Source organism: Rhopilema esculentum, chromosome 11 (assembly GCF_057945365.1).
Source record: "Rhopilema esculentum isolate cy_ngs chromosome 11, ASM5794536v1, whole genome shotgun sequence".
In the NCBI taxonomy this organism is placed as follows: Eukaryota; Metazoa; Cnidaria; class Scyphozoa; order Rhizostomeae; family Rhizostomatidae; genus Rhopilema; species Rhopilema esculentum.
The window spans coordinates 11,057,165-11,084,943 of record NC_142825.1 but is presented as its reverse complement, the minus strand read 5'-3'; the positions used below and the strand labels follow the sequence as shown (position 1 = coordinate 11,084,943).

Here is a 27,779-nt window from a genome sequence, read left to right as displayed (position 1 = left end):
TTTGAAAAAATCACATTCTCGACTTTTTATAAACGATGGTTACTACAAAAATTGTTTTGATCAACAAGCATTTTAATAGTGTGTATGCACATGAAAATTATTTATCAACTTTCTATTAACAGTTCATAGTCTTCATAGACTGTAATCAGTTTTTAAATCTGGCAACTTTACAGCAATTAAAAATCGCGTTAGAATTATTGACAACATCAAGAAATATATCCCCTTCAAAACTAAAGATATAGCATCAACTGGTGCACATTTGTTGGTTACTTGCGAGCCTGCGCAGCGCTTCTTGGACGGGATCGAGCAGAGCCGCTTCGTTTGAGTCCTTTCGCCTCTCCGAGGGCGACAAGAGCATTGTTCACTGCTGATATAACTTCCTAAAAACAATTTCAATTGAAATTTAGGATTAAATGAAAGGAGAGAGAAAAGCAGTGCATCGATAAGGTTTTTACATCCTTTTATAACTAAATGAATATTTTTTCATTGCGAAGCCGTATGGATTTGTTTCATAAATATGTTTCAATATAATTCCACCAATCAGTCCACGAAAAGAAGCTGTTTGTACTGCAGCGGTAACACGGGAGGTGAACGTAGTAACGGGCTGCTTGGCCGAATAGACACCTGTAAACGCCCAGGTTCACGAAGAGTATTGCTGAAAGTCAATAGTTAAAGAAACGAATTCATGATTGACATCAGCCGCACAGCTTTCATGATTAATAAACATTATCCCTCTTACAAACACTGTCCCGCTCAAAATGTTCGTTTACAGTTATGTGACCCAGCCCCTTCAAGCTGTAAACATTTCTTTGAAACCAGATACAAGAAATGTACGTCTAGAGATCGAAATAAAAATATTCACTAACCCCATTCGAAGTAAATTTTATCTTTGCTTCACTTAAAACATCTTGAAATTTCTTGCTTCTCAACTCATCTCGGACATCATCTGCAAGGATTTGATACAATAAAAAAACAACTTTGTACAAGAAATGAATATTTAGTACGCAAAGGTTGATGGAAAACAACAACAAAACTGTTGGTTTACGCCTCTAAGGTTTTGCTTGTAGCTTAACATGGCAAAAACAAAACGTTTTTTAATTTGTATTTCAATACAATTTAAACAAAATGACACTGAACTAGCAACGAAAGAAGGGAAAGCTGACAAGGATGCCAATTTTATGTGGACTGGCAAGATACTGCACTTTTAACACGAGTATTTATCGAAAACAAGGCAGCCAAGATGGCGAAAGGTCTTGATTGGGAGACAGTGAAAACTAAATTGAATGAAATAGCCAATCGCTGAACTAATTTTGATGCGGATAAAATTTATCCAGCACAGTGTAAACGGGGTCTGAAACTGCTTCGGTGTCATTTTGAAATATGAAAGCACGATAGACTTATTTTGATATGAAATTACTTTGCATGGTATGCTGAATTTAACACCGTCCAATTTGGATTTTTTTTCCAAATAGGTAATTGATTTAGGATTTCTACCAAAAGGATACACTCTGGAAACAAAAGCAGGTTCAGAAGACGTTTCCTATCTGAAGCCCTATCCGAACAGAATGCTTGTGTCTTCTACTTATCACGTCATTCTAACACAGAAATCCCTTTCATGTTATCACCTTACCGTATTCCCCAAGTTCAGCAACAACAGTACTAAAGTTTTCGACGACGTCTTCATTATCTTTGTTCGCTCTAGCAGTACATAAAAACGAGTGGTAAAAAGGCAGCTGCACATCAGTTCTGTTACTTTGTGTTTAAATCGAAGCACGTGCCAACCAATAGGGTAGGGAGAACTCGCCTCTATTCAACCACGAATCACAAAAAATTCCCGGTATCTATACCTGTTAGTTACAGTCTGTTAACGAAAGAACAAAAGCGGGTTGGGTTAAATAATGCCTAACATGATATTCAAGCCTAGACATGCTAGCTGGTATGACAGAAAAAAAAGGTGACACTCAGTCTTTGATTGTTAAACATAGTTACTGGGCAAAGTATAGCGGCACCAAAACGAAATAATATCGAAAGCCGGGTCCCGTTTACACGATACCGGATTCACTTCATACCGGATTCACTTCATATCGGGTTTGTTTCATATCAGATAGGCCTTCTGTTTACACGACAGTAGTTACTCCGCACTGCGGGGTGCAGTCTTTGGTTTCGAGGCCTCTGCGTTGGTAATTAATCCGGTATCGTGTAAACGCAGCCTTGATAGCTAGATATATCATCTCTTCTAAAAGCGGCGGTGACTCGTCTCCAATGTATTGTAAACGAGGCCCTGATCCACACAATTTGCACGTGATCATGCTATGTTCACGTATTATGTTATAAAGACCATAAATTGTCCAGGACCACAAGCGGCAGCAGCTTTTCGATCAAAATTTCAGTTATGCTTAATAAATAAATCTAAAAACGTTGAAGTCTTTGGTGAACAACAAAAGTAGACTTTTACAAAGTAAAATGGTAAGTGAAGAACGATAATGAAACGGAAATAGAAAACTCACAAATATGCCTGTAACAGTACATCGATTCCCGCAGGACCATCCTCACATCGAATGAGCTCGTAGGCAGAAGCCTCTGTTTAATTGATAAATAGTGATCTAAGCGAATTGCAGTGGAATTCGGTATTAATAAACAGGAGAATCAAAGTAAAACTACAATAAACTTTGTACTTCTATGCGGTGAGAAACTAAATCCTTGAAAATAGTGCGATTGGGAAAGAAGCCATAATAAATCAGAAGGTGTTGATTACGAAAGATAACAGAAGAGACGGGCCTAATAAATGTTTAAACGTTTCGAAAATCGAAAAATCGAAATCGAAAAATGGATGTTTTCATTCAGAAAATGTTTAACCGTTACCTTAACGTAAGGCAGAAACCGGGACAAAACTAAAATGGGACCTTGGTGACGTTGCTAACACATTTAATAGCAACGAAATACTTTGCTATTGGTCTGTCTCACTAAAAACCACCAAAACAAAATTCATATTGACTGATAAGCATATGAATGTTATTCTTTGGGTTCCCTTTTGATTGGTGGCTCGAAGCTCGAGGCAAATCTGCCCCCTCCCCCTACCCGCTTGTTGTTCTTTATAAAAAAACCCTGAAATTGGTTACAGCATTTAAAGATTTAAAACAAGACAAATTTAGGCATACCATCCACTTCGACAATACTGGCCAATGCCATGGCAGCATTTTTGACAACTTTCGGATCCTAAAACGGAAAAAGAATAACATCAAAGCAAGCTATGGATGTCAAAAAGCAAGGATGTATCTTTAAGCAGTCATTAGCTCACACAGCTCTGAGAACACTAGCAATTGATGCCCTTCTCTGATACACAGAAAGCCACCTATTCTTTCATAAGAATATTGTCTGTATTCGCCTTCTATGCTGGCACATCTGCTTGGCGTGTTTCGATCAGCGTCTGGAATCAAACTCTTTTTTTGCCAACATTCTACATTTTATGCTGTGATTGGTGTTAGGCAACAAAATTCTTGTATGCAGCCCAAATTTAGCCGAAATGGGTGCAATGACAGAGGACTTTTATCTATCGACGGGAGCTTCTCCAGACAGAAAGGTTTCATCAAGCGTTTAAAGCAATCGACAGATACTAAAATTGACCAATCACTGAGTGTGATTTCACACACAAAGTCAATGATTGGCTTATATTGATTGACATAATATTGATTAATATCGATCTGTCGATTGCCTTTAAAGTTGTATTAATTCGTACCATGCACTTTGGCACGGCCACGCCAGGCCTGAATTATTTGTTTATGCTGGTTATGTATATTTTAAATAACTTCTTACTGCCAGTCATTATGTTTATTGCGTCTGGTTGATCTGCGCACACAAGACGCTGTGATGTCTTTGACAACGGCCATCTATTAAGGGCCTAGGCAACTGAAGTAGAATCCCATTTAGCCTGACCTCGAAGGGGCGGGGAAGGGGGGTTGGCTATTAGAGGAGAAGGCCCAACGTTGATTTTTATGAACTTATGTGCCATATGATTACAGTACAAAAAAGTGCAATAAAGATATCACGATTACTTTTTTGTGCGTTTCAAGGGCTTGAACGATCAATGATATCACATTGTTGTCGGACATAATCTCAATATTCTCATCTGAAACGATAAAATATCATTATCAGAAAATAACAATTACGTAACAAATTAAAAGTATATTATTACAAATGAAAAAATCAAATAAGATATTTTGGAGAATATCATTTTACAATATTTGCCAACTAATTTTATATGGTTGGAATTACAATTCTATGAAAATTTGCCTCCTACAAACTAGGGTATTAAATATACAGCACAGGTGCTAAGAGACTGGGTTCACATGACCAAATTAATCGAAAATAAAATAAGGACTAATATAAAACATAAGATATAGATAAAGAATGTCAACAAAAATCTGAGCAAAACAAGTGACTTTCAAATGCGGGTTACGTCATTTAAAATGGAATGTATAATCAAACTACAAATAATATCTACAGGGCATAGTTCTAAAGTAGTATAGAACTATACTGCGAGCAGTATAGAACTGAAACTCCTTACATGCTCGTCTGACACCAAAACAACTAGTAAACCTTTGTTATCTATTCGTATTTCGAGACAATCAAGGTAAGATACTAGCCATCAACGCTTAGCTATCCAGTTCTTCCTTGGTTTTTGACGATTTAATATTGTTAAAAAGTAACTATATTCAATGTAAGATCGACAGTCTTATCAAAAGGCCCCAATTACATATTATGCTAGCATGCTCTTTTTCTCGTTACTTCTACTTAACATACTTCATACCTTCCATTGAAAGTGACCACAAAGCAGAACAGGCAGCTTCGATAACGCCAGACTGCTCAGCGTGCTTTTCAAAGACGTTGATAACATCTTGCAGGCCTTTCTCTTCAGTAACAATCTTTGCATTCCCTTCGTTAACCGATAAACTCCAAAGAGCTCCACAACAGTTCCCAGCTATTGCTGAGCTGTTTGGAAATGCCCTAAGAGCGGCTAAGATGTCTTGTACTCCTCCAAGTTTGCCAATGACTTCAGCAGCAACCTCTTTAGGAAAAAAGTAATTGAAAATATCAAAACTACAAAAGATAACAAAGACGGGTGCGAAAAAGTATGTTGCAGGGTGGTCAACGGTGCTTACTGGTAGAGATGTACACGCTTGATTAATATAACAGAACAGTTCTCACTTAACGCGATCACCATGCTTCTAAAATGCCAAAGTATATATAATAATTCAAAATATAAACATTCAAAAAGTTCTTAGACTAAGGGGAAATTTTATTAACTTATCATACTATATCTAGCAAAGTATATATATCACAATATATCATACTATTATCATACTATACCTATTAATTTCATCACCTTTTCTATCTTTCCGGTATATTCACATTTATGATTTCTTAAAAAATATCTATTCACTGGGTTTTCAAGACAATATCAGAATTGACCTATTTCAGTTGGTATCATGTTCAATGTATAGAAAAATGAAGATTATGTGAACCATACAGAGATTTTCTCAAGATAGAAAAAACTACCAACATTTGGAACAGTTTAGCAATCTAAAAATGGTTTGCCAAAATAAGATTAGATAAACAATGCATCCACTGAATCTAATGGTTATTTCTCTGCTGTATGATGAGAGCACATGGCTTTTGTACTACATCAATTGAGACATTTCCCACGAAACAACGAATCTCTCAATTAAAGGTAAATTTAAAGATGGCAACAATGTGTAGTGCATTATCGTTCCCTCTATTACGAATCCTAACCGCTTTTTTTCTTTTAAAAAAAAAAATTGCTTATTCTTTATAAACTTGTGATAGAGGTGGAGTTTAGCTTAATAGTAAGGAAATCCAGCCATCTAGGAACAATGTTGGTTTACTATAGAAAAGGAAAAAGGTTATGGAAAACGCTTTTTCTTGTGACTTGTATGACATTTGTTTAGACTATCAACACTGTTCTGATAGAAAGGAGGGCGAAAGTAGTATTATTCAGGAAAAGAAATGACAAATTGAAAAACACAACGCAAATTGGGGGTGTTCCATGCAATTTTAATAGGCATATACAGAGTTTGATGTAAGTAGTTGTCTGTTTCTCTTTTCGAACTATGTCTCTGTTGAGTCTAATTTAAAAAAGGAATAACAGCTTCCGAATTAATTCTTAAAAAATGTTGAGGAAATCTGAGTTTGTACAATGAATAGTTGTGCAAATAACATGTTATCATATGAGAAGAAATTCATGAGAACAAGTACTATACCATCTGCTGACAAAGTCATCAGCAGCTGTGTGGCAGCGACCTGAAGGTCCAGTGATCCAGCATGGGACTGTAAAGAGTAATACAGTTGTCTAGTCTCATGGAGAAATAAACATAAGAATTATCATGCACATCTGGGAGGAAACCATAAAGCTATATATAGAGATTCTAATAGGGTATGATTCATGCTTGTCAATATGCAGGTGCTTCATGTAACATACATGGATATACAAACAAGAGTGCAGCTGACTCCGAAGCATGCAGCTATCTATGTTCGTGTTGCTACAGAAGCAACAAATAGGATGGCAGTAGGGCAGAAGAATTTATTTGTTACAGTCGAAACATACAATTCTTTGTACAGATAAATAGCAAACTGAAGAATTCCATTAAAAAGTTGGCTACACTGATTTGAACTACATTTAAACTAAACTTAACTACATCTAGAAAATATCAACACTGTTCATTAAATCTGTTCTCTTTCCCCTTTAATAATGCTGACTTACTTATTCAAGATGCTTAGGCAACATATTTAGTGCGATTTTGACTGGCAACAATATAAGTTTGAAAAAATTTTAATGGAGAGTAAAAACACGCGATCAAATTCCGTGTGGGTGTTAAAAAAAGATTTGCAAGTATTTAGAGTGCAATAACACGCAAGAACTAGAATAGCTTCAGTGAACACTCACGAATGCGAACACTCATGCAAAGAATGCCACGACAATGACAAGAAGTCATAAAAATTGTAGTGCTTACCTTCATTGCTAATGCCACTGGTGATACTAGATCTTTCGTATACATGACGTCACCTTCGTCAGCTGAATTACATTAAAATAGAAAGAATTATTATCTTTATCGCAATATGAGCTTGTAAATTTGACAAATATTGTTCTTTCAGGAAATAATGCTTAAGAAACATAAACGAATTAAAGTTTATATGCATGAATAATTTAAACAATAAAATGGTAAGAGTCCAATGCAAGAATGTGATACAACATAAACATCAAAAATACAATGACAATCATAGCGCATTTGGTTAGATGTTAGATATGCATGTGTGCCAATAAGCATCTTTATAGACCTAAAAACGTAGCGCACTGAGATATGAAAGGTTTATGACTACATAGCTGTGCTGCTTTAGGGGATCTTAGACAAGACAACAAATTATTTTTCAAAATTAAAAAACTCTGTATCTGGTAACTAATAACAATATACTTTAGATGGGGTTTAGAGACAGGAAAATCTACCCTAATGATTAAACTACCGCATTTAATTGGATTAACAACTGATTTTGACTAAAGGCCGGTACCGAGAATAATCCAGGCAAATTTTCCTTGTTTTGAAATAATCGCTGGGGTAAAACAAATATATTTTTGGAATATTACTATTCGAGTATGTTTGTGGTTTGTTTCCTGAAACAAAGATTTGTGTTGTTGTTTAGTTTGCTGTCAGATTAAACTACAATGAAGATTATGAACAACTTTCAATCAATAAAGAAAAAAAGGTTTATGAATGGAAAGGCAGTATAAACCAACCAGTTGTGGCGAGTGAGGCCAGCAACAAGCAGCCTTTGATTTGCACCTTCAAAGTCGCTGCATGTGCTTTTAGGATTTCAGCTATCAGTTTTTTTCCTCCCGAAGTGATGGATTTTCCTGAAAAATATCGACTTCTGTTTAATAAAGACGAATAACAAGGATTCATAAATAGTTGAAATTACAACGCATAAGAGAAAGTAAGACATTTAATTTGTACAAGAGCTATCTTTGTACATAGAGCTAATAAATATTCTAACATGCACGAAATACGTTTTCAAACAATCTCAATACGGTACGATAGGTCTTGGGCCAATCTACGACTTTGTCACAACTTCCTAAAACATTGCAGCAATTGGCTGAAAGATTTGTATCCGCAAAAGGGCGATTTTCTTTATTATCATTTTCTACGCCCTATGTCTTTGTATTTATAAGACGAACGCAAAAAACACCAACACCTTAAATCCTCTACCCTTAGTGCATCTATCACGACCCCCGTTCGTACTGGAATACAGCTTTACTGAGGTTGCTTTTGAAAATCTTTTTTGGTATCAAGATTTAAGAAGCTTAAAAGAAAAACTTCCAATTGAAATAGCCAAAACTGATAATACATGGATAGAAGAAATTAAATGACCCTTTCGTACAATTGACTTCGCAGAGAAACATACTGTGGCAGCTGTAACTTTAAGTCAAAATATTATCATATAACTTATTCCAAGACTTTCGAAATGATAGCAACGCAAGTAAACACTCGAGTAAATATAAACATAAAAATCATTCATACCCACCTTTGTTTACAAAATCGATTAATACGTTCAAAGCATCTTCCTAGACAGGATAAAATTTTTTGGAATTTTGAAGGAAGCTTTTAACAAGGAGAATTTCTAAAGGTAGTAAAGGCTTCATCTCAATTATTTTGAAAAACGTAACAGTTGCCGACTTTGCTTTAAAAATACGACGTCATCTTACTGCGTCCGTAAAGTGAGGCAATAGCGAAAAAGAGGCTTATGTAGTAAGTCTAATTTAAACTGATTCCATCGCATATTGGGTCCATATAAAATTTTTGGAAAGCACTTAGTTAGATGTATTCACAAAAGGTAACCGCACTGAAAATTCTAAACACTCTAGGTACAGGTGTTTGTGTTGAGGTATACCTGACATTGTGGATTCCCTTTGTTATCTTTCATGTAAGCTAAAACAAGATACAATTAAGATACAATAAAATGCCTAAAATTAATTGATAAAATATGCCTTTGGTACCCCCAATACTTCAAGATAGCAAAGAAACAAAGCAAACTTAAGTACTTTTCATCAATTTTCTCTCTCACATTACTTTCGATTCGACGTTAAAACTTTTGCGTAGTGTCGGACTGAAATCTTCAAACTAATAAATACAATTTAGAGAGGAAGGAAAGTCCTAAGGCGTGATTGAATCAGATATTGCTACAATCGTTTGGTTCTTTTTTCAGACCAAAGCTGAAATACTGGAAACGTTTCATATCACTTAAAGAAGAGCCGGTAATCCCGAAATAATTTTATATATATTCTTAAGTTGGTATAACTACAGCTGCATATTGTAAGCTCATCAATATTATGTTAATTTTTAAAAGGCTAAAGAAAATAAAATCAGGTTTCAAAGTTCAGTTAATAAGTTACTTACGAAGGCAGTTCAAAATCAGAATTCATTTATAAGCTAAAGGTCACAGAATATGAGAAAGAATTACACTGCTACCTTTGTTTCAACAATGCAAGAAACAATAGACTAACAGGCCTACATCAATCATTGAGATACTTAGTTCAATTCTCAGACAATATCAAGTGCACAAATGTTTGGAAAAGATGTTTTGGAAAACAAATTTCGGAGACTTTGCGTTTGCGACTTAGAGTAACCAGCCAAGTAAGTTTTCACAGAAAGCATTAATACTTCCTTTTTTGCTCCTTCATTTGACACAGTTGCAGATCAAACATAAATTTCTAGAAGCAATTTTTCTGGCGTACAACCTGGCGTACATAAGACTCTCTTGAAAATGCAAGAAAGCGAGAAGAAATTTCCATTTCATGGTCCACTTGAAAATTCGAAGATGCGAAAAAGAAATCCCAATCTGGGTGCCAAAATTCCAAAATAAATATTATATTGCAGGATCGCTCTAGATTGTAGTAATATTTCAAGCAGCAACTCAAAACGGTTTTCTGTTCATCAAGTATAAAAGGCTGGGTGAAGGTAAGGTATCAGCTATATTTTGATTGCTTTTGCGAAACGTGGAACGAAATTAGCCGACGGGAACATAGGCATCTTTGGATCTCCTCGATTCGATCAAAATTTCATAAAAAATTGGGAAAAAAGTAAATAACGAATCGTACCTAAAACGGCTTCAACTCCTTTTTCCTTAGGTACTTTTGGTACATCTGGAGATAAAGAAAAAACACATGACCTTAATTGATGGAAATAAGATAAAACAACAAAGATTTGTTTAGCATTTCAAAAGAGGTGCCACCTAAAAAGATGCGAGAGAAGAATGAGATCACTAACCAGTTTTAATTAGCTTTGAACCACGCAGCTTTTATTAATTTTTAACCAAGGTGAATGAAGATAAAGACATTAAGAAGTCAAGTTTAGCCATTTTTAACTAGTTTTAACCACAAGTCCAGCACTGGTTGTGATTACCATTTCTCTCAAGCCACGGGAGAAACTGGCTTAATATCGTCCAACACATTTGTCAGATAAGATGCATAAATTGCTCCTTTTGAAAATGCTTACGTTTTTGGCCCATTTATACGCACAAGACGTTAGACTGACAAGGGCTACATGCAAACAAAAACATAAACGGTGTTTCCATTAGCTCTATTACTTTTCACTGCAAAGTAAGCAAAAAGACTTCCTTTACCAAAATACAATCATAACAAAATCGATCTGTTCTTTAAACTCCACTGTAGAAAGGCGCTTATGAAAAGGCAAGCAACAAAAATAATGAAAGTACCTTACTATTGCCCATCTAGATTTTCAAATTAATGGTGCAACATATTTCAAATACATTTTCAAATAAAAGCTTTTGTCCATTCATTTTTCCATCCATTTATTCACTCCTAGACTTGGCTACCCCCAATCTATCATTCCAAGTTGGTTAGCTGTGTTTAAACCATTTCTATGTCGTGCTTTATTGTTTTCCCGTAAATACAAGTAGTTTGCTTCAAACATATCAGGTCTTTTAAGGCTGATTTTAGCTTTTAAAGGTAAGCGACATGTCACTTTGAATAACTGCAATTAACTGGGGCTACAGAATCAGGAGTACTATATAATCTTATTTAATATGGCACGTATAGCATAAAATACATTCAAACTTTTTCAGGATCAACAATTTTACAGTATCACTAAAGTAAGTAGAGAAATATTTCTATATTGTAAATGAAAAAGAATGTCACTCACCTTTTCCAGTGTCTAGAGAATAATGAAAAAAAAGAAATCAATACTGATAATCGAGATGAAAATTACAAAGATCAAAAGTTCCACAAAAATTATCAAACAGTAACGCTCAATATATATATGCATACATTTTAGACATAAGAAATGGCTTTGGAAATTTTTTCATACAAATTAAGGAACTTAGAAAACGCTGGGCTATATCAGTTAGTTCACTACTGTTCTAATTCACTATACACGATGGCAATAGAATTGCTAGAAGATGTTACTCCTATATCAAAAGACAATTCACAAAATATAATCAAAATAGGGCGGCAAGTCAATAATTATGAAAACAGTTAAAATGTTAACTGATTGTATCATAAAGGATTTGGCGCCACCCAGAAGCACCTTTCCAGGGTTTAATGGCCCCTAGTTTGTCAGCAAAGGTCCGTGTATGTTTGTAGAAATATTTCTATTTCTGTGCGGACAATCCTGGCCATTCTTTTGAGGAAATCACCGAAACACGTGCCAGGTCGCATGCATTTACAGTCCAACGTCAAAAGCCACTACCACCCCTCGCATCGTACTTTACGTACATGGCGAGTGCCTACTTTAAAAACAGACATACCAACAGGGAACAGGGGGTAGGGGAGAAAATCTTGAGACAGGATGTTCAGAATTGTTGGGATAGGAATAGACCAAGCCACTCTGGGAAACTGGGACCAGGTCTGGACCTGCCAAGACTTTTACCTGGCAAAAGTATGCCTACGTATTCTTTAGTCTTTATACATTAAAAATATTTCAGTGTACTTCGAAAGATACTCCTATTGAATCATTCTAGCCCCCATCAAAGACTCTCACATTTGAGAATACAAAGAGAAAAGAGAAAAAAGAAGAGAAAAGGGAACTTACTTTCATCAGTAGCTGGCGACAGACCCATCAAAGATGAACCATAGAGTTTTAGACACTCTTGCACATATGGTAAGTCCACAAGCTCTCTTCAAAGTAAAACAATATTTGAGATTAGACATGAAAATTTGAAACTCTTCCTGAAATGGCTGTAGGGAAAACATCGGTGTCAGGAAAACATTGAAGCTTAAAATAGGGTCGATGAACTATAAACATTCAAAAATCATGCAAAAACTGTTAACGGTTTTTTTTATCCAGTCAAGTAAGGCATCGTTTTCAGGAAGCCTCGCACGCAACAATGTTTTTTTACAAACGTTTGTATGTATGGCGGGCGGTAGAATTGGTACCATAGGTAAAACCCCCTTTATTGATCCCACGACAGAGAATTCTTGAGCCCAATCTCCAGTGAGAAAAAATCAGCGAAAGGCGAAAAGTTCGTGCGAAATACGTCTTGGGCATGCGCAGTTATCTTTTGCTGGGATTTCTCGCGAAGAATTTCTCTGCGAAAAAAAGGTAAAACGAGTTTAAAACTTTTTTCGCTTTGCGCTTTTCGCAAAATCCTTCAACAGCCAATCATATTTCGTATCCCTTTGTCACGCTTCCAAACTCTATATTCCAATGTCGTGAGGTCAACAAAAGCATTCAAAGGAATTTGTTCGCGTGAAGTATTTCGCAATACTTTTTCTCACTGGAGATTGGGCTTTAGTAAAAAAGGTGCAATAAAGTCGTTGATTAAAACTTTCTTTTTCTTTTTACAGGCAAAATATACTTGTAAAAGCTGTCTGTGACTAACATGATATCCTCTTACTCAATTTTCGGGAGTTTCATTTAGCAACGGGACAGGAAAAGCCTCTTTGTGGCATTGATATTAATTTGGTTTGTGGCACAGGCTAGTCGAAGTCAAGCATCGTCAAATGAAAGGATTGGAAAAGTTATTGAAGTGTGTACATGATGGGACACCCTTTTGTCTCTTTTTAAAACACATGCAATCCTAGAGCTCATTCTAACTGGATTTTCACATGATTCTATTTATTCACGCAGATTCGGGTCTATTTGCCCTGACTACCCAAACCCCCCATTCTGAATTTATAGAAATGTTAAGAGAATGAGACAAAATATTTCAAAAACAATATCGCAGCACAGAAGGCCTTGCTGTTTCTGACACTGTCGGAGAACTGGTCTCTTTGGCCTTGTAGTAATTACGATGTCACAAGGTGCCTACATCAAATGTCCTCGCAAGCAATGTATATGAAATCAATGCCATATTATAGAGCCCGCCCATAGGAGCTACCTTGAATCAAGTTACCTGCCAATCAATAATCAAGAAAAAGTTAGTCATCTACATGTCTATATCTATAGTTATTGACTCACTGCGCCGTTGGCCTTTGCTGAAAATTTCTTCGGAGCATAGTGCGAATAACTTGACAGAGATCAGGAGAATATGCCTACAAGAAAAAATCAGATTCGACCAAATACATCTCAATGAATTCAATATTATACAATATAATACATAACAATTCAAAATTATACAAAATAATTATATATGATAAAATATATTTATGATAATAAAAAGCAGTTACCTTTGCAACAGTCTCGAGAACATCTTCCAGTACTTGCGGTGACTGTTTGATCTGGAAAAGTGTGCCTCCTATTTGAGCGGCCTAAAATTCAGATGAACAGGCGATGACATCGAGATCAAAGCAACGAGATAGATACAGAGCTTGAAGTTCATTTAATCTTCAATTCAAATTAATGTTTTTCGTATAAAAAAGATGCAAAATGGCAATACTATAAAAATACTGTTACACACACGACCTAAGAAAAGAATAGACTTATTTAGGGTGAGTCATTTACAAAATGGCATAATTAAAAACAAATCAGTAAAGATGCTAACAGAAACAAGATTGGCTACATACTTTTTAATCTGAAAGAAGGTAATATAGCATGGGGATTATGTTTAATTTTTCTCTGATTTCATAACACTTATATTTTGACAGCATTTGCTTTCTCGGGGATTGGGTAAAATTTCTTTCTTTTTTAAATAACTACCTTTAACAATAATTTTATTATTTTCTATTTTATATCTGGAAGCAAAGACATGGAAATATCAGGTCATTGCGTAATAATGTATCCGCTAATGAGCACAGGAGAGTAACATTTCATGACGCAGTTATGAAATACCCAATACAAAATAACAAATGAATATCCTTAAAACTTTTCAAGTGCTGCTGCTCGACTGCATCCTCAAGCCAAACATCAATATCATTCAATATTATCATTGTCAGTAATTTAAGTATTAATTATCATCCTTACCAAAACCTTACTGGATATCAAATTCATTAAGGTTTAAAATGTTATAATTAGCACCCTTTTACATTCAAAATTTTCACAATCAGTAGGAAATTCTTCAAAGTGACGAGAGGGCAAACCAATAAGAATAAAAGTTCTTGAAATGTAGTGAATTGCTGTAAAAATTCAAAATATCAAGTAGTTGATATAATCAATAAAAGAATTGTGGTCAACTGGCTGTTTTCCAAGTCTGGCAGCCTAATACGGTGGGTTATTCAAGAGGGGTTAAAAGGATTGTGAATAAAAATGAGTAAAAAATGAAATGGGCAAAGAAGCTTCTAAACTGAATTTCACGAAGATACACACAAATGCTGTAATGCAAAAAAATGTTGTAATCGTTGGGCTGCTTTAATAGGGAGGCTAATCCAAAATGGAACCTATTCAAAAGGAGATTAATTCAAAATGGAACCTATTCAAAACTCAATGCTTGAAGGTAGGGATTATTCGGGAAGTTATAACAGTCTTTTGCAAAGGAATTTCAAATGAAGAAACAGTGGTCATCATTAATAATAACCAAGGTGAAATCATAAGAAATTGAAAACAAACATCAGTGTTCAGAAAATCAGTAATTGAGATTTTTAAAGGAATTTCAAAAACTATTCTAGCAAATATGGATAATAGATGATTCATACTCACATCCATAAAACCACAAGTCGCCATTTCCAGGAGAATACATCCTAAGCTCCAGATATCTGTTCTTTCATCATAACTAATCTTTTTGTTAAGCTTACAACACATAACAAAGCAAATAATGATGATTTCAAAAGCCGAAATGTTCACCATTTTGTTATTTCACATGATAACGATAAAACAAAACGACCAAAAAGATTTTAAATAACAGTAGAATCGAAAAGATAAGCATGAATCTGAAGATATAAAAAAGGATCGAAAATTGTCAAAAATAGTAACTTGCAAATGTATCCAGATTAAGCTAAGGTTGGTAGTTGGGAACGGAATGTCGTTTTGATCACCAAAGCTCTTTCAATGCAAGTCTAATTTTTCGTATAGAATGAGATGTTTTCAAAATATTAAGATGCTTTGGAAAAGATACGGTCTCTCCAGCACTTCTGGTGCCATCCAGTTCATGCTACCTATGAAATCAAGTGATTATTCTTGAAGCTAAGTTAATCTCGGACACGATATTAACCAGAAAGGAAGAAATCTACTAGACTAAATGGGATTGAATGAAGGTAAAATATTCGAAAAAGAGGACATTTTCTTGCCATATGCTAGATACAACATAACTGCTTTTTATTCTAAATTTTGACTTAATGTATGCAGCTTTTAAAACATGTTAGTCCTTATGGACCAGACGATTTTATGTCTTGTCCAACCATAAATGGTACAATTTGTGGTATTTGCTACCTCTAGTATGCAGAAATTGTTACCAAAATTTCCTTACAAAAATTGTACAAAGTCATAAAAAAATAAAACTCATCAGTTGCTAACAAATACCCACCAACAGTTGTTCTGGTTCGCGTCCTTGCATCGCCCATGATTGTTGCAACCCCAAAGTCCCCTAGAGCAAAAATAATTGTACAATTTTAAGGGAAATTGGCTGTTTTGGGCTGCACCATATTATCTGCTAGAGATGTTCACGCCAACAAAAACAAGGCACTTGAATAATTGGAGATTACAAACAGCATAAATTACGATTGCAACTTGCACTGAAAATGAAAAGCTGGCAAAGGGTAAAAACAAGATATGGCAATTGCCAAAATACATCTACTGCACAGAACAGCAAGGCCTTGACAATGGTATTATACTTTTGCTGCATTCTAGCATACTTCTGTGCAGCAATATTATATTTCAAACAAAGGTTTATTGATAAGATGGCATCAAGAGAAGGCGATAATAAAAAATTGGGGGCGCAACAGGCTTAGACATAAAGGGTTCATCTATGATGTATTGCGGGGTGATCTGCATGTCTCTGCATTATCAGTTTTCATATGCACTGTTGAGTTCTGTTGTCGATTCCAAATTCATACAGAAAACATCTGCGAATAAGAGCCTATAGTACTATCTGTTAGTCGGAATAGGTTCAAGGATTATGGGCACCGCATGGAAATTACGTTCCTAATGTGGTGGTCCTAGGTTGATTCCAAGGTTTGTTTGATTCATTGTGTACATTCAAGTATTTTTAAAGTTACTGTATGTATAATTGTGTGATGGTGCGATGATTTGAAAAAGACAGAGTTTTAAATTTATATTGTTCTGTAAACAAAACTATTTCCAAGTTTTTATACAGATTTGATTTTTTAAAAGATGATGGAATGCTTCTAACTTTCAACCTGTTAGTTCTTAGAAAACATGCTTCAAATAAGCGGGTAATTAAGCATTTCAAAAGCAGCACAACGACAGGCTTTTGTTCTTGTGGATTTCTTAAAACTTAATTGCTCCACGTCAATAAAAAACATGAAAAAGCTTCTCATACCTATTGATATTGATAGATTATCCGCCATGAAAATATTGCTAGGCTTCAAATCCCTACAAAAGCAGACAAAGACATCATAACACTGAAATTACAGACAACGATATAACTTTTGCCAGGACATACAGTGCTATCTAAAGATCTATCCAGATTTCAACCTGGCAAAATAAGCACATATTATGAGACTTAATAGTTTCAAGTTAGAGTTCCCAAAGCATTGCAATCTCACAATTCATACTAACACGGCTCTGATCATGAATTTGACATTCACGCTTTCCCAATACAACGTCAGAAAGAGCCAACGAGTTGTATTGCAATGAAAGAGAAATACCTGTGAATCATTCCCTTTTTGTGGACAAACACCATGGCTTCTAGCATCTGCCCAAACCACTTCTTCAATATCTACAGAATAAAGGTAAAAAATAGCACTTGAAAAAGATGCAGCAATAACTAGTGCCTATCCTTCCATGCTAGTTTATAGCTCTTCACTTATGAATGGGTTCTTTTCAGGCATTTTGGGACAAAAAGGGCCCGGCGTGAAAAACCGACGTGAAAAATTACAATCTGTGATGCCTATTTTTTAGAAGGTAACTCGCGATCAGCTGTTTGAATTCTTTAAAATAAATAAACTGTTAAAAATCACAAAACAGCCTTTCACAAACATTATTCTACAATTAAGTCTTTGGTTGACAACTCTGACTCTGACCAACCAGCAGCTTAACCTTGAGAAAAGGGCAGATTGGTTCCCTACTCCTCAAGACTTGCCAACGCTTTGGAGAACAAAGACTTGCCAACGCTGAAGAGTTGAAACTTTCACTTTCCTTTTACAAAATAAAACCGTTCGTTTACAATAACTATAACTTCTCGAGGTTTTATCAGCAAATATTGACCCATCGCCCTTAGGTAAAGGTTTAGCTTTCGACAATATAATTCACTTTATAAATAGGAAAAAAAGTTAGTTGTCGGTAATTTCCAAAACTTCAAAAACCAAAGACTTTACTAAACACTTTTGCCACAAAAAAGTTGTCAACTTATTAAACCGTAGGCTGGTTCATTTCAACAAATATAAGCATTCAGTGACAGACTTAGAGGTCCAAAATGGGAATCAGGTATCTATTAGATCAGTAGAAATAGAAAAATAGCCAAAGTATTTAGTAGATGGAAGATTAAGCTTGTTTTTGCCTTCAGGTAAGATTGTGAAATTGTCATGAATGGAAATCTAAGAACTGAACGTTTTTAAAGTCGACCTCAAAAAAAATTCCTACTTGCACCATTGCTGCTCAAAGAAAAACTAAAATCATTTTTAGAAGATCCAGCATATAACTGAAATATTCTTTGAAAAATAATAAATTCAATTTATTTGACTGCAATTGTTCCCAGAAAAGCAATTGGCAGACTTGCTTTTGACATAATCTATATATATGTGAAAAACATTTCATATATAATGACATTTCTAGTCAGTGTGAACTAAACCAACCAATGTTGGTTTATTGGAGTTATGGAGAAAATTCATCATCAAACAAACTTAATTGAGACGAAACATTTTTCAGATCATGAAGGTACAGAACTAATTACCACTTCTTCTATTGCCTCCGCCTTAGCCCGCTTCTGCTTTAGTGCTCTGTCCAGATCACCTGCAATGATATCATCACTTTGGTAATATGACGTCATACTACTTGTGTATTAATATTGCTGCTGAGACCTAAAATGACTAGCAAAAATGCTTAAGTTCAAAAATCGAATTTTCTAGGGGTAACATTTCTTTTCCAATAATAGCCTAAAACATTTTCAGAAAAAAAATTTCAGGAGTTTATATCTCCACAGCTTCATTCAATGGTGCAAATTGGGTAACTGCTCTGAAACGGAGACTTAGCTTCAATTGTAATTATTCTTGTAAAAACAATTGAATAACATAGCAATACAGTCTTTGAGTACTTAACATAGAGAAATTACATCTAAATCTTTATCTTACACACCTCTAACTGATAAAACCTCCAACTGGAAAAAGTCAATATAAAATCCCTTCAAAAGTTGCAAATGCAAAGTTTGTTTCACCACAACCTACTTAGTATGGATATTTTTCAATGGTTCAGGTTTTGAGGTGAACATATTAAAAACGTGACAACAAAAAATATGACTTTTAAGTTCTATAATAAGTTGAACTTACCTAATTTATAGTAATCCATCACAATGCACACAAACATGGCTGATTCCTTTAGAAAATAAAAATTGTAACCATTTTTCAAATATGTTCTTTACAAAAATGACCAAATTGGAAAATATTAACATGTTGACATTGCATCAAAAATGAATGAGCTGAAGCTTGCAGGTCAGATTGCAGTCTATTCTATATATGTGCTGCATATTCCCACTAAAGTTTTGATAATAAACAAATCTCTACTAACAAAATGCTTTAATCACTAAAACAAATTTGCAAAAAACTACTTGAAAGAGACATGACAAGATTTTTTCCAAGAGCATGACATTTTCTTCCATGTTAACAATTTCTTAATTCACACCTTTGATTTACTGGCAGTTGAATCATGTTGAACAAATTGACTTATTTTCCCAGGCCTTCAAACCCTACATTTACTACAAGAATTTAAACAGAATTACACAAACTTGATAGAAAAATATGAACAATTTTTTAGCCACACAGAACTTGAAAATGGCTTTTAAAAAAGCAAACCTTTCACAACATATTGGCTAAAGGTTTTCTCGTCTGACACCCCTCAGAGCATAAAACATCAGAATAAGGGTCCGAAAGAACATGATGAAAAATATATACCCAGTTGTGGATCAAAATAGGCCAATCAGAAAAACGCAAGCACAAGATCGGCATAGTTGACCAATCAGTGGCCTAAAGAAAAATTATTATTGGAGTCCAAGAGAGAAAACGAACTTCTTCTGTCTACAAAATGGCAGCTTTTTCGTTTGTATGTAGATCAATTCCAAAATTGCTAGATGGAAGGACGGCCGGGCTCTGCCAATTATCCAAAACATGTCGTCACTATAGAGTTATGCACAACCTTGGTTGTCTAAAAGTTATTGGCTGATGGCAGAATCATTTGTTTTAACAGTGTTTCTAGACCTACAAGATCGAGGAGGCTGTTCTCTTTGAAGGGCAGTTTTGTTTCTTATGTTCATTTCAATGGTAACAATAATACTTGGTCAAGATTCAAGGAAGACTTTCAAAAGGGTCATAGCTAACCTCCTTATCCCAAGTAACAAAAAACTCTTTATACCCACAGATATATGGGTGTCTGAGCTCCTTCAGTGCCAGGGCCTATAAATATAGAATTGTAAGATTACAAAAATCTGTTATTGAATTAGAAACAAATAAATTATACATCAAATTCAAAAAAAGATTTGATTGTTATAAGAAATGATTAGACTATTTCCCATAATACTAAAAAAATTGGCTTCCTGGCCTTCCCTTTAAAAATTGGCCTATCATTTTCAAGATACTTTAAATTTAAAATACATCAATGACATCATTGGAAAAGTCGATTTTTAATAAGAATTGAAAAAGGACTCTTAAAAATCTTTCTCTGTATTGAAGACATATAAATACTTATGATATCCCCTCTACCTAATTTGACTCTAACCTCAGACAACCCCTTCTCCAACTCCTATTGTAGGTGCAAGGAATGCCCCTGTGGCTGGAACAGTCTCTGTATGCAAACAAATGTATATACTTCAAAGCCATCTGAAGAGTAACAAACGGTAAATCTACAAATTGTAAATATTTGTTTCAAATCTGCATCCATTAGTTTAGAGATTCAAAGTTTAAAACATCCCCATTAAATAGATTGATCTCTGATATATACCTCTTTAAAGGCCTTGTTTGCTTCATTTTCATCATTGCACTCTACCTGATGAAAAGTAATATTTATTGTGATGATCAATGTTGTGACATGCCTTCTATAACACATTTTTAAAAAGTGATCTGAAAATTTTGAGCAAGCACAATTACCAATGAAGACAGAATAAAAAATACTATAGATAGAAATACGATTTTAAAAAATCATCATAGAAGAAACAATGTTGGACATGAAGACAGTTTATTATTAGCGAGCAAAATTTCATCCCCCTGTAGGCAGTAAGTGATGATAAAATGAGAGGGTATACCCAAAAACACTGAATCATGATTTTCATGTTGCAATGCTGTTGGCTGGCCTGGTACTAGTCACACGAACTTGCTTCGTACTGATTCACAAAACAGCTTCATTCAATAGCAGGTTGTCAACAATTGATGTTGATATCACATGAAACTACAGCGATCATGCTGAAACCAAGTGACTCCCTGAGAAGGCATACTTACTTATGCCTTTAAGCTAGAAATGGAAGCACAACGATGCACAAGGAGGCTGTCTTCCTCAGACAACCAGGCCTAACACTACATATTATTGATCCACACTTATTTATTTATTCAAACTTATTTGTCCTGAGGTACACTATCTTACCTTTTTCAAGACATATTTCTTCTTGTCCTCTTTGCTTTCAACAAGAAAAACTGAGCCTTGTGCTCCTTTGCCAAGTCTTTGAAGGAGCTAAAAATATATTCCATAGTATAGAAAGCATTAATGTTATTATATAACTTTATTTATATGAAAGTATTATTTACTATATAAATAGGAACCTAACATACAGTCCCTTCTTTCTATAAAAGATCCTGCACACAATCAAGACTCCAGAGTTTGAGTAAAACATGCAAAGATGATATCTATCCAAAAAACTTGAAAATAAAAAAAACTTTTAAGCTTAAAAACAAAAATTGTTTCCTTATTCAAAAGCTTGTCAAATGGTGGTACTGAATTACCAGGTGTGTGCCACCTTTTTGACATCTAGTACATAAATTCCAAATTTCAGGTATATGCAGTTTATTCAGCCAAAATTCATAATACATTGCCAGTTAACATTTGGGGTTGGGTTAAAACTTATTTTCACAAGTGCAATTAGGTCATTATACTTTTGATCATCATGCTTCAACACTAGGTTCAAGTAAGGAAGGTTTCTTTCTTTAAATCATAACTGTCAGGCTTTTGTGGGAAAAATATAGCAGGCATGCTGACCACCGCATGCCTGAAAACATCTAGGCATGTGGTGGCTTGTGACATTTTTCACAAAAATCTAAGGTTATCATAAAAGATCTATGCAGAAATTGCCAACACAACAATGACAACACCAATAATTTTGATGAGATTTACTTTGCTGAATTTGTGGCATCACTACTTACATTTTAACAAAAACTGAGTTTAAGCTATTTCTGTTATTTCTGAAGACTTGAGCAAGTTTCTACACAAGTATAAATTGAGCTGTCAGATTTGTTTGGATTTGTTCACTGAAATGCCATGAAGCCCTTGAGAAGGTGTAAACTTTGCACAAATCTCTTCTTCATTTCTTGCATCATGAAAAGTGAAATTTTATGGGGTTCAGCAGAATCCAAGGGGCCAGACATATTTTTGTTATACTGGAAAATTAGTTATAGTCAGGTTTCATATTATCAGGATTCCACTGTAGATTAGCAGGAGTGGCGGCATGGGGGGGCAAGGGGGGCTTAAGCCCCCCCCTAAGATTTTAGTTTGCCCCCCGTCGGCAGCCAATCAATTTTTGCTTTCTCAATACCGTCGGCACTTGATTGATGTCACCCCATTTACATGTTGTTTGAATGACATAAATAATGGATGAGAAAACTTCACTGGCTGGTTTATGGTTTTCTCAATGGCTTTTCTTCGGCAATTTTACTATCATAGTGGCATTATATCCTGTCGCTTCCGTAAAAGCTGTGACATTGTTTCATGGTGCTCCCTCGCATGACCCACAATACCATGGTGCTCCTCTCGGTTGAAATCCCTGTGGCTGCTTGGAATTCATGCGAAACGTGCAGAGATGCTTGATTTGGATCATGTTTTGGACATTATTATTGCCAATGAAAACATTTTGATCATGAGCACATTTTGTGTAATAAATTTTTTAAAAAGCACTTCTTGTCCTTTTTCATCAACTATTTTCAATAGCATTGTTCACCGCATAGCTTGCAACAAACAGATGGTTTAGATAAAACCATTGATTAACTGACTATTCTAAAGTTTATGTTTTTTTCCTTTTTCTATGTAAATTAGATAGGAAGAAATATTCAACAATATGCAATATTTGCGCATTAAGTTTCTTACAAGGCACAAATTGCTGAGAAAATCTCGTGGACTCCAACACAGGTTGGAAAGTGTGTAGCAGGACTGTATATCACGTGACATTATGCTAACCTCGCTTTCACTTATATGTAACCTTTGTTTAATTAAGAATGATTAGTCAGTTTATATTCTCGCTACGAGTCGCACGATATTTCTGTTTGCTCTTCGCTCTGACGACTACTCAAAGTAATAGGCACAACTAGACCTATTATAGTTGGTGGAGGACCCTCTAAAGATCTCTGGTAGCCTCTTGGTTTTTTCAACGAACAATCAACTGGTTATTTCTCCGCATTGCACCTCAAGATGAAAGGTTCGTTTCATTGTTCGTACTGTAAAGCCAAAGGGCACTTTACAGAATTTTGCCTGAAGCGTCTTACGAAGACCTCTGATGCTGAAGATCTGTGTAGAGATTTTAACAGATTTGAACATTCTTCATGTGAAGTTAATGGCTCATGCATCTTCAATCGTCGCCATATCTGTCTCTTTTGCAAAGAACCTAATTGCAAGACTTTCTACCACATCAAACCGATGAAAGGCCCATTTGGAAAAACTGCGACAATTTTGCAGAACATTGTTGAGACCATAAAGAAACTCTCAGAAACCCTTTTCTCACTGAAAACAGAAAATTGCCGTCAAGATGAAAATCTCAAGGCTTCGACAACACCTCCTTTTACCCCGCAAGAAACACTGGCTATACTTTCCTCAAATGGTGGCTCGTTAGCCCTTCCCGTTGTGACCACAGACAAATCACTTTTGATGCCGATAGCAACATGTTTGCCATTGTCTTCGGTATCCTTACGGCACGCTAACGACATAATTGCCAAATCACTGGATTCCACATCCATTCAACCATTGGACTCACGCCAGTTCACTCTGAAGAATGCTGATGACTCAACGTCAATGCCTCACGGAACCATCCTTGTTCCTATCACTTTTGCGAACAATCGCACTGTCACGTTTCAGATGGTAGTCTTTGAACGCCTTTCCGCTGACATCATCTTTGGAAACAACCATCTTCAAAAGACTGATGCCGAAATCAGAGTATCCGATCAAATGATCTATTTCAAGGATTCGTCAATGAACTTTGCTCTACCGTGCACCCGCATTATAAATAAAGTCCAGGCATTTACGTCACTCGGCAATGTCACGTAGAACGACAAAAGAAGACAAGCTTCTTTTTTGTAAGGAGGAGTGGACTGTAGCAGGACTGTATATCACGTGACATTATGCTAACCTCGCTTTCACTTATATGTAACCTTTGTTTAATTAAGAATGATTAGTCAGTTTATATTCTCGCTACGAGTCGCACGATATTTCTGTTTGCTCTTCGCTCTGACGACTACTCAAAGTAATAGGCACAACTAGACCTATTATAAGTGTGGGGGGGGGGGGAGGTGGCAAGGGAAAATTTTGCACCCACAACAAAAGATTTTGGAAAAATGCTCTATTGCTCTGTAAAAAAGTGGGGGCCAGGACCCCTCAGTGCCCCTTCGTTGGAGGCCCTGCTCAGGGGCGTCGTGACCGGGGGTGTGAGAGGTGTCACACCCCCCAATAGTATCTCAATAGGAAATTTCAGCCAAAATCCGCTCGGTGGAAGAAACGCTTTAGGTATTTCAGAGACCTTCCTTTCATCACTGTCATAAAATCAATAAAGGATCAAGCAAAGGCAGTTTCTCTGTTGGTTGAATATGATTTTCCTTGATATGAATGAAGGTAAACGAACTAATGATTTGAAGAATTTAAGATTGCTTGTTGGCAATAAATCTAAAAATCCAGACCCTTTTTAGGTAAAATTATGCCTTGTGTCCATTTTTACTAAAGTTTCTCAGTAGAAGCGTCAACTGCAATTCACTATGAGCTCCAGATTTTTCTTAACATTCAAAAGGCATGCTAAGATGGAGAGAGGGATCTAAATTTAGAAGTAACTGACAACCTGGTTATTTTCAAGAGCACGGCAAAATTGTTGTTTTATCTGCTGTAAAAAAGTTTTGCAAAAAGACAATAATTTTCACTAGGATTAGAAGGATTGCTTTAGTCCTATGACTATTTTAAAATCTTATATCAATTAATCTGCAATCCTGACAAGGTATTAAGCCTTGTTGAATTGGCATGAAGCAATAGTAATAGTACCAAGGAAAGATTTACATTTAAACCCATCTCAAAAACCAACAAAACCAATCATTGATAGAGAATTTTGCTCTCAGAATAAAAAAAGGCGTGTGACATTTTGCACTCCTTGAAAGCAGCATTCATTTAAGTACTACATCATACCAATAAAAGCAACTGAGTGCACTCTGTTGAAATGTTTTTTGCAAAACTGAAGTAGGCCAAATATCCGAGTTAGCTAGTTTAAAAGCCCCTAAAAGCAGCTTTGAAAAATACAGTCAAAAAAGACTGCACTTCTCAAGGCTCATATTCGTAAACAAATTTAGTCAAACAAAGTGGTCACCCGTGTCTTTCATTTTGTTTGTTCAGCTTGCTTGTATCGATAAAAGTCTGTAAGTAATACAAATAAAAAACCGGAAAAAAATATCTGCAAATTACTTTGCAAGCATGTATGTAGACTAGATACCTTGTATCCCTCCATCCAGCTTGCACTGTCCTTTCCAAAGCAAATTGGCTCGCAGCTCGCATGCACGTATCTCTGTCAACAAACAAATCAAAATGGCGGTTTTCCGTAGTCTCGTCATCAAAAAGAGTTTGGGGCGTGGTGGGTCGATTGAATCCGGGTGTCAGTTCCCTACACTGGGTGTCAATTTTTTGGAATGACAGACCAGAAGCCAGAAGCAACACCTAGCTATTGGTAGCATAAAATTAACTCAGGAAACATCCTAGGCAATTTTTGTGAGCTTTCTTTTATCCCTTTGTAAGTTTACATGAAAATGGAGAAGGACCGAGAAGGACTTGCCCCAGGGCATTTTTTAAGGAAATTTGACTAGTGGGCCAAATCCTCAAGAGGGCCCACTTTTTCGCGACCAGAGCCCTTGACCCCTTGACTCAAAAAAAATGAAAATGAGTATAAAAAGAATAAAGCTACGAAAATGAGTATAACAAGAATAACAATTCAATAAAACTTTAATAATATGTTTAACATTTAAAAGTTTCTAAAAAGTTTCTAATGTCCAGAAAATGTCCCGTCACAGACAACCAGAGTCACTCGAAAAGAACTTTTTAATGAATTCCCTCTCTCTATAGATCTCTGAATTTGGCTCTCTGTTACGTCTGTCTTTGCTCTTGAGAAATTCGAAAACTGCAGGTCTTGGGTCAAAATATGCAGTCCCTGTGCCATTGAGAGAGACATGCATGTAGCTGTTAATTGATTCTGGCTTTAGTGATGCTCTGCTGGATATTTTGATATTATTATAATGGGAGACAGCTCTCTCTGTTGCCATGCTATGTGGTGTCAAGGTGAGGAAGGAAGCAAGGAATTTTCTGAGCAAACCAATGCTGGCCTCTGTCATTTTTCTCAGCTTCAATGCATAGAGTGTGCCAGAATCTTCTATAGACTTGAACTTTGCTTAGGTTTGTCCATGACATGCAGACATCAGAGACAAACTCTTCAACCTTGTCCTCTCCAAATATCTGGCTCACAAGATCTCTGCTGGCATTTATCATCTGCGCTGGTGAACTTGCATCCAATATCTTTTTTAAATTGTTGATTGTTTCATCTTGCTCAATGTTCATGCGCTGGTCTAGAAAGTTTATTGCTGATTGAACAATTTCCACTCTGATTGGACCATCTTCTCTGCGTAGTGATGTGACAAACCTATGAGCCTGGCTGGTTTTTCTGATATTTCTTTCTCCACTGCTTTCTTTACTTGAGTTTAAGTTCTTCAAGTATTTCTCTTCCTGCCCACCAGGCACTGGCATCTCCTTCATGACGTTCAGGTTGACAATAGCTGCATCCCTGGCTGTTAATACATCCAGTAGGATGAGGTCAGATTTTTGAAAATTTTCTGTAAGTTCTTGAAAATTTTGCACAGATCATGCATAACAGTGGTCAACCACACTTGCTGTGTGCCATTGCCCCATTTCATAAGAAATCCTTTTGCAGATGAGCTTTCTTTTCTGTCCGAATTTATGGTTCCATCTGTCATTTTTGTCCAAAGCCTTCTTGCTGCTTCCAGGTTATTCAAAATTGCTTTCAGCAAATTCAAAGTGTGCTCTGCAAACCTGACCTCAAAATGCTTTGGAAAAGCAAGAGCCTGACCATTTTCTTTGTGCAGCAACTTTGTGCGACGTGGGGATGAGTGGAAGAATGTCGAAAGAGCAAGAACATCAGCCATCCAGAGATGGAGTTCAGGGACCTCAGTTGAACAGATTCAAGGGCCAAATCTGAACGATGACAAACACACCACGCTGTCAGGATATCCCTGCCAATATGTTGTTTGAGCAATGTCCATAATCCTGCGTTTTTGCCTGTGTTTGCTTTTTCTCCATCAGTGGTGACTCCAACAAGCTTCTCTGTCTCCACACCAACACTTTTCAAGCACGAAATAAATGAATCAAGAAGTCCTTCAGCTCCTCCTAAATCACTGCTGGCGATGCCAAGAAAAACGGTCTTCACACTCACTTCATTCGTTGGGACTAACCTTGCTGTTATAAATTTAGAATCAACCTGCTGCTTGTCAGCACTTCCATCAATTTGAACAGAAAAGCACAGACAATCTTTTAATACATCAGCAGTTTTTT

The 27,779-nt window shown here is 35.9% G+C and overlaps 1 protein-coding gene across 1 annotated transcript; it reads right to left on the bottom strand.

Annotated features, from left to right (window-relative positions):
• LOC135693600 (serine/threonine kinase-like domain-containing protein STKLD1) lies at positions 1-25,762 on the bottom strand. The gene is made up of 28 exons (XM_089111419.1): positions 25,660-25,762; positions 21,360-21,446; positions 20,724-20,768; positions 20,105-20,179; positions 19,061-19,106; positions 18,469-18,527; positions 17,225-17,295; positions 16,897-16,949; positions 15,922-15,981; positions 15,514-15,553; positions 15,099-15,171; positions 13,694-13,774; positions 13,485-13,558; positions 12,117-12,202; positions 11,229-11,240; positions 10,166-10,279; positions 8,959-8,996; positions 8,593-8,632; positions 7,808-7,924; positions 7,029-7,090; positions 6,279-6,345; positions 4,808-5,065; positions 4,053-4,126; positions 3,159-3,216; positions 2,508-2,580; positions 1,631-1,698; positions 867-946; positions 1-380 (listed from the first exon to the last, which is right to left on the bottom strand). The coding sequence occupies exons 1-28, from the start codon at positions 25,672-25,674 to the stop codon at positions 267-269; spliced, it is 2,040 nt and encodes a 679-aa protein (XP_088967545.1). The 5' UTR covers positions 25,675-25,762; the 3' UTR covers positions 1-266.
• Positions 25,763-27,779: the final 2,017 nt, after the last annotated feature.